The 14,470-nt window shown below is 45.5% G+C and overlaps 1 protein-coding gene across 1 annotated transcript in view; it reads right to left on the reverse strand.

Annotated features, from left to right (window-relative positions):
* The window catches only part of LOC147893383 (uncharacterized), a 29,342-nt gene extending 15,305 nt beyond the window's left edge, over nucleotides 1–14,037 (reverse strand). The window contains exon 1 of the mRNA XM_087385714.1: nucleotides 13,778–14,037. Coding sequence (XP_087241840.1) covers nucleotides 13,778–13,972 — 195 coding nt within the window. The 5' untranslated portion in view covers nucleotides 13,973–14,037. The remainder of the gene's footprint in view (nucleotides 1–13,777) is intronic.
* Nucleotides 14,038–14,470: the final 433 nt, after the last annotated feature.

The raw sequence follows: 14,470 nt of genomic DNA on the forward strand, positions 1-14,470 counted from the left end.
GAAGAAGACAGCCCAAGCAAAGAGGGAGGACCAGTCCGAACCAGCATCAGCCAATGTGGTAAGAGAAGAACTATTCTTAGTGATGACACCATGTCCCATTGAGATAGAGTTTGCAAACCTATGTGTGGCAGTGTTCATGAGAGACATCAAGGAGTGGAACAAAGCTAGACTTTGGGATAGAGGATGGAATGTGTTGCTCAGTCATGAGATATGAGAACCAGTCTAGTACCACTTACAGAGATGAAGGGGCTGTCAGAGTATGCAACGGAAGATCGTGTGTGTGGAGAGAGAGAGAGAGAGAGAGAGACAGAGATGAAAAAAAAGTCTAGAGAGAGAAAGTTCTGCATAGAAAACTGCAATGGACTGCAAGAATAAGAGCTGGAAAAACCTATGCTCATTACTGCTCAGAAAAACCACACTGGAAGATCACAATCCAAGGTAGAGCTGCACCCTGGAACACTTCAAATAGAGGCTGGAACTGCACCTCTGAAGATAGAATACAAGTGCACAAAGGGCCCAATTTATAGGAGCGGGTTATGCTGCTGACCTGGCCCACTTAACCCAACCACGTCTGGGTTGGCTTGGTTGGCTAACCCAACCTGATCTGGTTGGGTTAACCCAACCTGATCTGGTTGGGTTAACCCAACCATGGTCGGGTAAGCTGACCTTGGATCAGATTGAGTGGCCTGACAGGCGCCAACCAGCTGGCAATAGCCGGCCCTTAAACTGCCTAGTACTAGACCTTAACGAGCCCATAAACCAGGCCATGTTCCAACCCTTAACCTAGCCTCTAACCATGCCTACTTCACCTTGCTAAATGCCCTTGTCCCCAACTGATTTGCGTATTTTACAAGGAGAATCTACCATTATCCTTGGGCACACCCACAAAGAAGTCCTCACTCCCTATAGTACAAACAAGAGATGTTGGACAGGGGCTTACTCAGAGATGGAGCTTGAAGTCGCCAAGGGGAGCATGTTCACAGACTTGCACAAAGGCATGGATGACAAAGCTAACTTCAGGAAGGTGCCTAGCTTGCTCCAATGGCAAGCATCACCAAACCAGGTCTCTAGGGCATGTATCCTCTATGTTTCATTCGAGAATTCAATAGATTGCTTTGGGATGAGTTTTTGTGCAGGTGCTCTTAATTGGATGAAGAGTGGAAGCCATGTCTCATGCACAATCTTTAGCAAAGTGTTTAGGCATGTTGCAATACAAACACTTCTTCTAGTTCTTCTTGTTTTCGCCATCACAATTGTCCCGTCTTCGTTTTTGGCATCTTTCTTTTTCTATGGCTTCCATTTGCCCCGCTTGCTTTTGGCTATGAGAGCCTTCTCATCGCCATTGTTATCCTCCTTTCGAAATATCGTACAACTTTAATTGAGCTTCTTCCTGAAGTAACAACGGACCCAACTCCTCCAATGTGAGTGGCCTTGTTCATTCTCTAGTAGTGAGAGTCATCACTAACCCTTGTTAGCTCCTCGGAAGCTTATTGACCAAAAGCATGGCTAATTGTTTACCCGTCCACCTTGTGACCAACTATCCGAGTTGAAACATTAAGAATCTTCACCTTCAACCGAAAGTCATGGACTGATTGTCCTTCATCTATTTTCAAATTGAATAGTTGATTTTGATTATCCTCCCTCTGTTCTTGGTCTCATAGAGATCTGGAAGGTTTTCAATGCCTCTTGTGCTATATCCGCCAGATGGATGTGAGGCATCACTCAATCCACTGTGTCCCGATGATCATGGAAAGAGCAACTGCATTTCTCAAGTTCTACTCCTTCACTTCATCTGGATCTACAAGAACTATGATCTTCTTCCCCAAGGCGTCCAACACATCAACAAGTTTTGGCCCTGTGCCTTCTGTCATCTCCCTTGCTACTAGATGGCTACGAACCTTCAATTTCCAGATTGGATAGCTACTTCCGTCCAGCTTGCTAGACTCTCCGAAGTGGACTGGATCCCATGGCAGGGTGTAGATTACCTGAAGTCTGTTGCTACGTTACTGCACTCACTGCAAGTAAACACATCAGAATGTAAATGCTCTTTCCTCCTCGGCAAGGTCTCCACCCCTCAGTTTGAAGAAGGTCCGTCCTTGTGTTGATCTCCAAGAAGCCAAAGCTCATCAGACGCTTGGCTCTCATAAAATGTTAAGAAAAGGATTGCATGCAACAGCCAATCCTAACGCAGCGGAATAAAGAAGGGTTTCGAGATCTCACAACAAAACTTTAATGCAAACTGACAGTGTGTGCTTACAGAGAGAACACTTTAGATATTGAGAGAATACATACAGATATTCAGCCAAACAAATCTCATAGATAGTGCTTATGTCCAAGTATGAAATATAGCCAAATTTGTGACAACACCTTCAGCAAACATGCATTGAGGTAAGCCACCGAGAACAGGCAATGTTTGCTGATCCTTCTGCTGTAGACCCCTCCTAGATCACCGATGTCCCTGATGGAGTTCAGTAGCTGCTCTAGATTAAGCACTCCTGCAAAAGTATGCTCTGCAGAAAAAAGCTCCCTCTAATGCAATCCTTATGCTCTCCTGGTGTAGATCTGCACCTAAAGCCCGCTGCAACTGTCAGGGACTTGTGCTCCTGCTCACGTTCCTGTGCGCCACACTATAGCTCTTCTATTGTGGTGTGTGTATGCCTCTGTATGGGCTCCCCGGAAGGTCCAGATCTGGCACGGATTGTACTGCTTGCTGGAGCACACAGCCTGGCTGACCTGGCAGTCTGCCGGCTGTAGGTTTCCAGGTCAGCTGACCTGCTCCCTAGTCTATTTTAGGTCTGTTCTGCATGCGGGACTGCTGTACCGCAACCTCCTTTGCATAACAAGGGGACTGCTGTACTACAACCTCCTGCTCCATGGTCTATTTAAGGTCTGTTCTACATGTGCCCATCTCGTTGCTACTTCAGTCGATGAGAGAGCCACCATCTGCTGCTTCTTGTTTGACTAGGAAATGAGACCTGATCCATGTGAGAAACAATACCTATAGTAGATTGTCATGAATCAACATCTCCACCCCAATCTGAGTCAGTGTATCGTTCAAGCTCAACTCCCTGGGAATAGAAGATCCCCTAGTTCTGAGTCCCCTTCAGATATTACAGAACTCATAACCCTGCTGTGAATGTGATTGGTAAGTGACTGGGAGAACCTCCTTAACATCCCACCTGCAAAAGAAATATCTCGGCATGTGTTGGTGAGATAAAGAAGGCATACCACCAACTCGTGATCTAGTATACCATCAACCAAGAAGGGATGATCATGTCCACCCTATTTATAACTATGGGGTGAAGTCTCCGGAGTTGGTTAATGGAGCTCCAACCCAAGAAAGATAGTCTCGAGGCTAACGCAAAGAACTATAATCTCTGGAGTTGGTTAACAGAGGTAGGAGTTGTCAAGGTTAGTGACCTGTTTTGGTTAAGGCAGGCTCAAGCAGATTGAGTCAAGACCTGAGATGCTATAAAGGATTGCCAAGTACTGTAAACTACTCGGTGCTTATCGCGTACAAACACTAGAAAAGAACATACTCCTTTCTTAAGCAAATTGGGAGATCGTGCATGACTTTCCATAGGAATGGTGTTTCCTGAAACTCCCGCTGTAATGCTCACATCTCTACCCTTATGTTGAAGGGTTAGAATATTCTTCACATAATCGATTCGGGGGTTGACTTGCTTATGCCAGGGCATGCCGAGAATTACATCTGATCCTTGAAGTGGTGCCACCATGAAGGGTAGATGATCCAAGTACCCTTGGATGTGTACCCGAAGCTTGCCGATGATGGGGTACACCTTCTCTTCTTGGTTCTTGAATGCTGCAGTTGCCTCCAAGGCTTCTCCTTTATCCTCTGGGGCTATCCCCAAGTTCTGTGCCATCTCATGAGAAATAAAGTTGTGAGTAGCTCCACTATCGAACAAAAACAAAGCGGATTGATCCTTTACCTGACCCCATGTTTTCAACAAACTATGGGTGTCGTTTACAGCTCCCTTTTCTCGAGGTGCTTCCACCTTGTTAACTACCAAAACTGGCTTTTTGAGGACTGCTTCTTTGTTGCTACTGTTTTTGGCAGCTTCAGGGCATTCGTAGAAGTTGTGGCCTCGATCGCCACACTTGAAACACCGCCCTTCGGAGTAATACTTTTGCTTCTGTTGTGGAGACAATGAGCTGAAAGTGCAGGCTGCTTTCTTCGAAGGAGGCTGGCTGGCTGACTTTTGCTCTTTTGGTGCGTCCTTTGCTGTCTCCTTACCCTTTTGTTCCTTGGAAGAGGTTCCCTGGGACTTCCGCTTGTTGTTGCTGCCATTCCGCTTGTTGGAGAAAGATTGTTTCTTCTCCACCTTCAAGGCGATGTTGATGGTGTCTTCGAGAGAAGTAGGAGTGGCAATGTCCACCTCATGCTGAACGATATACCGTAGGCCAGCAAAGAACTTCCTTTGCTGCTCTTTTTTATCCTTCCTATTGAATGCTTGAACTTTTAACAAAGTATCCCAAAAACGATCAACATACTCACTGACTTTCTCTTCTTGGCGTTGGCGGAGGATGTCCCACTGCACCATTGTATCTCTCTTAAACTCCTTAGGCAGGAAGTCCCTCATCAAGTTCTTCTTAAAGTGCTTCCACGTGTGGACTTGCTGTCCAGTGTTGACCATAGCTGCCCACCAGAGTGAAGCACAGTCTTGCATGTGCAAGACGGCAAACCGGATCTTCGCCTTGTCTTTGTACTCGTCCCCCTCAAAGAAATACTCGAGGTCTCGGATCCAGGCCAGCAAGACCTCGGGCTTGTCCTCTCCCTTGTACTTGGTAAACTTGAAGAGCTTCTCTCCAAGAGGTAACTTATGCTTTGCATACCTTCGTCTCCGTGGACGTCTCGAAGGAGATGGACTCCGATGACACCGTCTACCTCGAGGAGGGGAAGAAGAGGATGATCTTCCCTCCTTGTTGGAGTTGGTGTTGTCCACACGGCCTCTTCCTTGGGATTGGGGCCCTATGTCATGAGTTTCTGCTTGGCTGCTTTCCAGCACTTGAACCTGTTGAGCAATGTTTGCCAAGAGAGCACTCAACTCATGCAGGTTAGGAGGAGGGTCAGGTCCATTGGCTGCCATGATGACAAGATGACTCAATGAAGGAGAGACTCAACAAGAGAAAGCACAGAGTACAGGACCACTGCCTAAGCTCTGATACCAATGTAAACTACTCGGTGCTTTCTATCAATTCAGACAACGGATTCTGTAGAGCGTTTGAATGAGATGATTGCGAGTTGCCAAACACATATACTTGAACTTAAGAGTTTTCAATTAAGCTGGAATTAAGACTTATACAGCTTAAACACAGAGTGACATCATTGGAAAAATGCAATATCGTTGAGGGGCCAAGACGCCTCCCCCCCCCTATCCAGGCTCACTTTATTCTTGAAAATGGAGATACAAGACCAAGGTGCAATGCACCTTCCAAACTGACGAACTCAGTGAAAACCTAGGACCTAGATACAAGACTCAAGAGCATATGTGCAAGGTAGACAACAAAAAGGAGGACTTCAAGCTCAGGTTTAAACTCTTGGCTTGCCCAATCCACAAGGAAGAAGCCTGCAACAATCACCACTTGCATCCAACATTAGAGACAAGCACTAGTTTCTAGAAAGATAGTAGAAACAACATGAAATAGTGCTGTAAATGAGATAAACTTGACAATACAGGCTCCCTTCGTGACTTGACCCTTTTGTAGATGAAGTCCTTGATGCCTCTGAAGCTACCTTGGGTGAGGAGAGTGTGGAAATGGGGCTGGAATGAGAACAGCTTAGAAAAACAGCCTGTAGGCTAGAGAGAGAAAGCTTTTATGGAGTGATAGCTGTAGAGAGAGAGTGCCAATGCTGATCCCAAGGGAGGGGATGTAAGAGAGGAGCTGCTGCTGTTCCAGAAGAGCTGAGAGGTGGCAGATTTCTGGAGAGGAGGGGCTGGAACTGTAGAGAGAGAATGTGCTGTTGTAGAGAGAGAAAGTGCTGTTGAGGTGAGAGAATGGCCTGGGGAGAAGCTGGCTGCACCCAAGGAGCTGGAGAGGTTCTGCTGCATCATCCAAAAGGAGGGAGAAGAAAAGTGACGAATTTTTCATTTGAGGAATGAAGGGGAGAGGCCTTCTTTTATAGGCTCAACCCCCCCCCCCAGGCCTAGAGTGGAAGGTGGACACTTGTCCCAGATTTTTGGTGGGCTGCAGTCCCAAAGAGGACAGCCCACAACCTGCCCCAAATCTACCAGATTTGGGGCCAAACACTTGGCCTGCATGCCCTGCCACTTGCCATGCATGCTGCCACATGTGTGGGACAGGTGGACTGACCTGCCAGCTCAGATTCCATGTGGCAGTCTGCCACGTGGAAGCTGCCACGCGTCAGCTGCCACGTGTCACTCCCAAAACCCTAAAATTTCAAAGTTGTCAGAATTCAATTCTAATTGCACCCACGGGTTCCTAACAGCCTAGACTATCTATTGATGTACTCTAAGGTCATAATTAAGCCATACTGAGCTCATTTGTTTGTTGTCTTATCTTGTATCTCCATTACTTTAGATCTAAGCTGCTTTGTGATACATAGTTTGTTCTCCATGAATAAATAGCCATCCCTGATGTGGTAGGCATGATGGGTGCCTCCATCTTTCAAATGTGCCCATGGCTGAGCAAAATCAGCATCTCCCTCATAGAATTCTTTGAGGGCTGTTAGCTCATCATGATAGGGAACTGAAATATGGTGAAGCCGTGGTCTACGAGAAAGGGCATCAGCCACTACATTCTCTTTTCCAGGAGTATATTGTATCTGAAAATGAAATGATTGCAGAAAGGTAGACCATTTCATATGTCTCTCTCTGATCAGAGGTTGAGTTAGAAAATATTTAAGACTTTCATGCTCTCAAACTACACTTGGCCTGCATGCCCTGCCACTTGCCATGCACGCTGCCACATGTGTTGGACAGGTGGACTGACCTGCCAGCTCAGATTCCATGTAGCAGTCTGCCACGTGTCAGCTGCCACTTGTCACTCCCAAAAACCCTAAAATTTCAAAGTTGTTAGAATTCAATTCTGATCGCACCCACAGGTTCCTAACAGCTTAGACTATCTATTGATGTACTCTAAGGTCATAATTGAGCCATACTTAGCTCATTTGTTTGTCGTCTTATCTTGTATCTTCATTACTTTAGATCTAAGCTACTTTGTGATACATAGTTTGTTCTCCATGAATAAATAGCCATCCCTGATGTGGTAGGAATGATGGGTGCCTCCATCTTTCAAATGTGCCCATGGCTGAGCAAAATCAGCATCTCCCTCATAGAATTCTTTGAGGGCTGTTAGCTCATCATGATAGGGAACTGAAATATGGTGAAGCCGTGGTCTACGAGAAAGGGCATCAACCGCTACATTCTCTTTTCCAGGAGTATATTGTATCTGAAAATGAAATGATTGCAGAAAGGTAGACCATTTCATATGTCTCTCTCTGATCAGAGGTTGAGTTAGAAAATATTTAAGACTTTCATGCTCTCAGTTTTTACAAGAAAATCTATCCCTAAAAGATAATGTTTCCAAAGTTTGAGAGCATGAAAGTCTTAAATATTTTCTAACTCAACCTCTGATCAGAGAGAGACATATGAAATGGTCTACCTTTCTGCAATCATTTCATTTTCAGATACAATATACTCCTGGAAAAGAGAATGTAGTGGCTGATGCCCTTTCTCGTAGACCACGGCTTCACCATATTTCAGTTCCCTATCATGATGAGCTAACAGCCCTCAAAGAATTCTATGAGGGAGATGCTGATTTTGCTCAGCCATGGGCACATTTGAAAGATGGAGGCACCCATCATGCCTACCACATCAGGGATGGCTATTTATTCATGGAGAACAAACTATGTATCACAAAGCAGCTTAGATCTAAAGTAATGGAGATACAAGATAAGACAACAAACAAATGAGCTCAGTATGGCTCAATTATGACCTTAGAGTACATCAATAGATAGTCTAGGCTGTTAGGAACCCGTGGGTGCAATCAGAATTGAATTCTGACAACTTTGAAATTTTAGGGTTTTGGGAGTGACACGTGGCAGCTGACGCGTGTCAGACTGCCACATGGAATCTGAGCTGGCAGGTCAGTCCACCTGTCCCACACATGTGGCAGCATGCATGGCAAGTGGCAGGGCATGCAGGCCAAGTGTTTGGCCCCAAATCTGGTAGATTTGGGGCAGGTTGTGGGCTGTCCTCTTTGGGACTGCAGCCCACCAAAAATATGGGACAAGTGTCCACCTTCCACTCTAGGCCTGGGGGGGGGGGCTGAGCCTATAAAAGAAGGCCTCTCCCCTTCATTCCTCAAATGAAAAATTCGTCACTTTTCTTCTCCCTCCTTTTGGATGATGCAGCAGAACCTCTCCACCTCCTTGGGTGCAGCCAGCTTCTCCCCAGGCCATTCTCTCACCTCAGCAGCACTTTCTCTCTCTACAACAGCACATTCTCTCTCTACAGTTCCAGCCCCTCCTCTCCAGAAATCTGCCACCTCTCAGCTCTTCTGGAACAGCAGCAGCTCCTCTCTTACATCCCCTCCCTTGGGATCAGCATTGGCACTCTCTCTCTACAGCTATCACTCCATAAAAGCTTTCTCTCTCTAGCCTACAGGCTGTTTTTCTAAGCTGTTCTCATTCCAGCCCCATTTCCACACTCTCCTCACCCAAGGTAGCTTGAGAGGCATCAAGGACTTCATCTACAAAAGGGTCAAGTCACGAAGGGAGCCTGTATTGTCAAGTTTATCTCATTTACAGCATTTCATGTTGTTTCTACTATCTTTCTAGAAACTAGTGCTTGACTTCTTCCTTGTAGATTGGGCAAGCCAAGAGTTGAAACCTGAGCTTGAAGTCCTCCTTTTTGTTGTCTACCTTGCACATATGCTCTTGAGTCTTGTATCTAGGTCCTAGGTTTTCACTGAGTTCGTCAGTTTGGAAGGTGCATTGCACCTTGGTCTTGTATCTCCATTTTCAAGAATAAAGTGAGCCTGGATAGGGGGGGGAGGCGTCTTGGCCCCTCAACGATATTGCATTTTTCCAATGATGTCACTCTGTGTTTAAGCTGTATAAGTCTTAATTCCAGCTTAATTGAAAACTCTTAAGTTCAAGTATATGTGTTTGGCAACTCGCAATCATCTCATTCAAACGCTCTACAAAATCCGTTGTCTGAATTGATAGAAAGCACCGAGTAGTTTACAAGTTCCACCCGTATACACCTCCATCTACATGTCTCTACGAGCGCCAGAACATAGAGGTCGCTAAATAGCGATACCTGCTGCACAACCAAATTGTGTTAGGATTTTGGGGTGTATGCCAAAACCTTGGAATTGAAGGATAAAAACAACACAACCATAAGATGGCAAGACTTGGGGTTATGGGCAGCCTCAACAAGATTATGCATCATTTTGCCCATTTAATAATGTGCTTCTGTGCGCCCTACTTGTTAACTTTAGGTCAAGCTTTTATAGGATGAGTGCAAACTATCTAAACCTCACCCGTTTTGATAGTTTTGCATTCCTGGGTCCTTGCGCTAATCTTTAGCATTTTAAATTGATGAAATCTGATGCAATATGCAATTTACTCTGATAGAGTAATAAAGACTCGGTCCACGGTACACCCTGAGAAACTTCCAGCAGTGTCCGAGGAAGGTGGTGTCAGCTATGTGACCCTTGGAGGCCTTTGAGATGTGGCAACCAAATCATATTCCATCTGCTCCTTACCAATTGGATAATCACAAGTACTGTATTTTCTTCTTGGCTTCCTGGTTCTTTTATCACCAAGACCCGGGCATCCCACCCTAGGTCTAGACCACTCCACTCAATCCAGTGTGTTAATTGGTCAGCCTACGTGAATTGGCGACGGACACTTGAACATGATTGGACCGTGCATAAAGGAGGAAGGCAATTGGGTGGCAGTGCATGTAGAACACTTGGCGCAGGAGGTTCTGGACCGGTGATCATGCGGTATGGCAACCTCTATGTATACGGGGAGCCGACTTCAAGCTTCTTCCTTTTGAGAGCCCATAGGCCTGCACAGGCCATGCTGCTGGGTGGTCAACACGTAAGAGTCATCGTTGAGATCTTCGCGATGTCCTTAAGTCTCTGCCAGCAGCCTTGATGGGTCATTGAGCTGGCTGGTAGGAGTCTGTAGGGTCGTGAATCTTTTGCTTGTAAGCAGCAACAAACCTGATAGGGGTGAGCTGGCAGACGGTTAAGAGCCCTAGGATACTTTGAATAAATCTCTTCGGTTCATGCCAACTGTAGCAACTTTATGGACAAGAGTTTTACATGTGAAGATCGTCATTTTATGCAGTGTTTGAAGTTGTTTGCAATTCAGGTTGATTTTGTAAAGTGAGTTGTAGGATCCGAAAGCCAACAGGTGGCCACATCAACCCTTGAACGAAGAAATCAAATTGACCATGGAATGATCACTTACCATTTTTAGCCAACGGCATAATACTTCACTAGAATGTCATTCTTAATGGGAGAAGATACTACGAGGAAGCTCTTGAAGAGCATTGGCTTCACCCGAGTTCTGTGGGCTTTGGAAGCACTCAAGGAGAACAGGAACACATGTTAGACATTCATCTACATGGAGGCCAAGTGGTTGGTTCCTTCAGCCACCTCAACCACCCTCCCCTCCTACAAAAAAAGCCCCATGGGCTTTCTCCTTCGTCACTCATTCTTGCTCACCTTTTCTCAGCTCTTTTCCTCTTGCTCTGCAAGTCCATCCTGCCGCTCCGACAGCTCCTCCTTGCTCTTCACCACCTCACCTGCTACTTCAGCATCCGAGCAGCTCGGCTCTGCATTTCACCTGCTCTTATAGCACCCCAGCAGCTCCCTTCTGCTTTTTGACTGCCGCTACAGCACCCTGGCGGATCCCCTCTGCATTTGGACGGCTCCTACGCCAGTGGGGGTTAGGATTATTAGTACTTGGAGGAGTTTGGAATATAGAAAGGTCAAAGGGGATAAGGAGGCACTGCATAAGTACCCTCCCCTCATTGCAACTTTTGATGTGACATCTAATCCTATCTACTCTCCTCCTTCCTCCCTGCTACTTGCTGCCTACTCTCTCTCTCTCTCTTCCCCCCCCCCACCTCTTCCTCTCTCCTACCCCTTCTCCTCCCTTCTTCCCCTCATCCTCTCTCCCTTCTGCTCTTCTATCTCCCTTTCTCTAATCTGCCCCTACCCCCTTTTCTACATTGGTATCAGAGCCCCGCTCTCTGGCAACTGTGTTTTCCCTTCCACCCAAATTCCCACACTGACCAATGCACGCTGCTCTACGTCGACTCTGCAAATTCCCCTCATCTTCTCTCCCTTCTGCTCGTCTATCTCCCTTTCTCTAATCTGCCCCTACCTCCCTTTCTACACTCTGCATTTCACCTCCTCCTTCAGCCTTCTAATAGCTCTCTTCTGCATTGCAATCTTCTGCAATTGGCTATCACCACGACTGATTTGTTCTCTAAATCTAGGCACTTCTCGGGTAAGATTGACAATTTTCAACTTGTTGTAAAGCAGAACGGTGCAAATTGAGAACAGAACAATCATAACAGAATTTCATCACAGATTCTAAAATTAAGTCTATGCCAAAATTAACTAACTTGGTCATATTTGAATAAGCATGGTTCACCCGTGTTGAGCCCAATCAAAAGTCTTATGCAAGCACTTGGTCAGATTATCTGTTGTCTTGGTCCGTAAGCCTACGTTGAACAAAGTTAGCCTACAAGCAGGGGTCCCCACCATGACCCCTCAATCTCTATCCTCTTTTCTTTGTGTAGTAATCACATATTGAGAAGTGGCACTCAACCTACATTGCCAGCAGCAGACACACTCAATTGATATCAGAGCCAAGGAAATAACCCTTACCTGACTGGTACTGTAGGGGCCGTCCCTGTTGTCTAAAATAAACAGCAAATCCAAGGTCATATGAGGCATCCAAAAGTCCCAAGACAAGAAACTTGACAAGCACCAACAAGCATTCTAGGTCAAAGAAGACCATTGTGTCCACCACTCTCACAAAGCACAATTGAGACACAAGAAACAAAACCAGACGATCGTGTACATGAAATTAATGCTTCGGTGCTACGGGCCTTTCCAAGTGATCAAAAATATCAATGAGCAACTTGATCTTCCTGATCATTCGAAAATTAACAATGCTTGCCATGTCAGCTAAGCCTTGTTCAAGTCCAACCTGAAATCAATCGTGATGCAATCCTTACACTAAAATCAAAAGCTTCGTCGACAATCTTACAAGCTGAAGGGCACCAAAGTATGGATAGCTGAGGAGCTTACACAAGGTCAAGTCAAGAATAAGGCAATTGAATTAGCTAAAGTCAAGGCTGCCAGAAAGGATGGAAAATGGGCAGTTTACCGTGAAGGCGTATCCCTAATCAGAGAGTTTAAATCAAAATCAAAAGACTCTCACTCTTAAACTGATGTATAACTGTTTACTCTTTCAGACTATTATGTAGGTACTCTAAATAATGGGGGTTGCTTTTGCACTCCTTGGGAGATTCCATGTGCCCTCCCTACAGCAGATGTACTAGAGGGTTTCTTGCTGTCCCATAGCCCTTTTGGTATCCAGGGGACGTTAATATAGTCTCTCTCTCTCTCTCTCTCTCTCTCTCTCTCGCTCTCGCGTAGGAGAACGTGGATTTTTTTAATTGTAAAAAAGAATATGGAATTGGAAAATGAGAAAGCACAAGGACCTTGCCTAGCACTAGAAGTATGAAGGAGAATTGACTCAAACCAACAAGGTTCACAGCTGAGGCAATTGGCAAAATGCTCCCTCTAGAAGGAGAAGCGATTTGCCAATTTATTTACTATGCGAAGTGAATACGATGTGTAGAGAACATCCTGGAACGAGTCATTAAGGAAGTCCGTATAAAGTATGGCCTGAAACGAAAGAAAGACATGGCTATTAACAAACTAGAACCAGGCAGGCAGCAGTGAACGGTGTCAGACTGGGCGGGCAAAATCTCGTTCCAAGCCACAGTGCTGACTGCCTAACAAGAAAGGAGGGAGAGAAACTAGACCCGCAGACAGCAACATCAAATATAGGATTCGCTCATGTGGGTTTGGGGTTGCTATTTATAGTATGCCACGTGGCTCAACGAGGGGGCAGAAAGGTATGTCGCCTGCCTAAAAAAGTTTAAACCAATGGCTGTCGATGTGGAACACCACCACCTTCAGGATGGATTGTCCATGGGCAAGACCTATTATTTGCAGAATCAGAGTAGATTCTCATGACCTACGGATTGAAATTGGCTGATGGAACAACAATCGAGAAGAGAGGATTGCACAAACGGTGGGCGATGCTCAGGCACTACGAGCACATCAGAATGAAGAAACTCAAATAAGTACCCTCTATTACGTTTTTGCATGTCCTTTAAGAAAGCGACGCATTCAGTCTATTGCAAAGAACTTGTACCTTACCGAATCAAAAAAAGTTAGTGAGAGCAACTGAGAAATTGCAACTTCAAACTTCGTGATAGTCACACACGACGGTTGAGCTAGTTACAGTGACTTCAGCACTAAAGGCTGTGGACATCGAATGTTTGCTGCAGCTCATTCATGCAGCAGAGCATCAGTCCTCCTGAGAATTCATTGATTATGAACTCGTCTATTAATAGCTGAAAGGCGATTACCGGAGATGGTGATGAACATAAGCTGCAGGCAGGGATTACAGGAAAGCGAGATTAAAATTATTCGTCATCATGCAGATGCGCAACTGTATAGTACTCACCAGGGTCGCCAGTGAACTGGTATCAGTATCGTGCTGGAACGCACATACGTGGCTAGCTAAACGATGCATTCTTCGTCTGGCAACATCAGAAAACTCCATTCCTACTTCTGCTTCCGGCGATCTGGAAAGCGCAAACAAGAAACGGGAACGGAAATGCTTCAATGAGCTGAACGAAATTCGCTTCGAATGAAGCATAAAAAGTAGCTCCGAAAGAGAGCGAAGAAAAAATCGCTCCGTGAACTGTGGAAGAAAAGTCCGACGCGCACCCACCCGGGAGACGTTTAGGATTCGTAATGCAGGGCTACAAGATGCATTGGGATCACTCGTCCAAGAGAGACGCCGTGTAAGCTTCTCCCACCCACCAACATCTGACCCCTTAGGGACCCATTTCACTTGATATTTATTCTCTCTCCTCCAATAAAATGAACAAAATGTGTGGCCTTCCAAGAGAGAAGAAGAAGAAGGAGAAGCAAGAGAGAGAAAGGAGGAGAAAAAGGTGAATAGTCTTCAATGGGCCTTCCCAAAGTGTGTGAGAGAGAGAGAGAGAAGGACTCAATGCAAGTCCAAAAAAGTAAACCCAAATTTGAAAGAGATGATCAAAAGTCAGCGCACCAACCAATCACAAAATTTGTAAGAAAAAACACACACCTGGAAAATGCTAGAAATTATTTCGGGCATCTCAAAGTTCAACCT

Source organism: Dipteris shenzhenensis, chromosome 15 (genome assembly GCF_047967505.1).
Source record: "Dipteris shenzhenensis isolate YYH24624 ecotype China chromosome 15, Dip_SZ_1.0, whole genome shotgun sequence".
NCBI classification, from domain to species: domain Eukaryota; kingdom Viridiplantae; phylum Streptophyta; class Polypodiopsida; order Gleicheniales; family Dipteridaceae; genus Dipteris; species Dipteris shenzhenensis.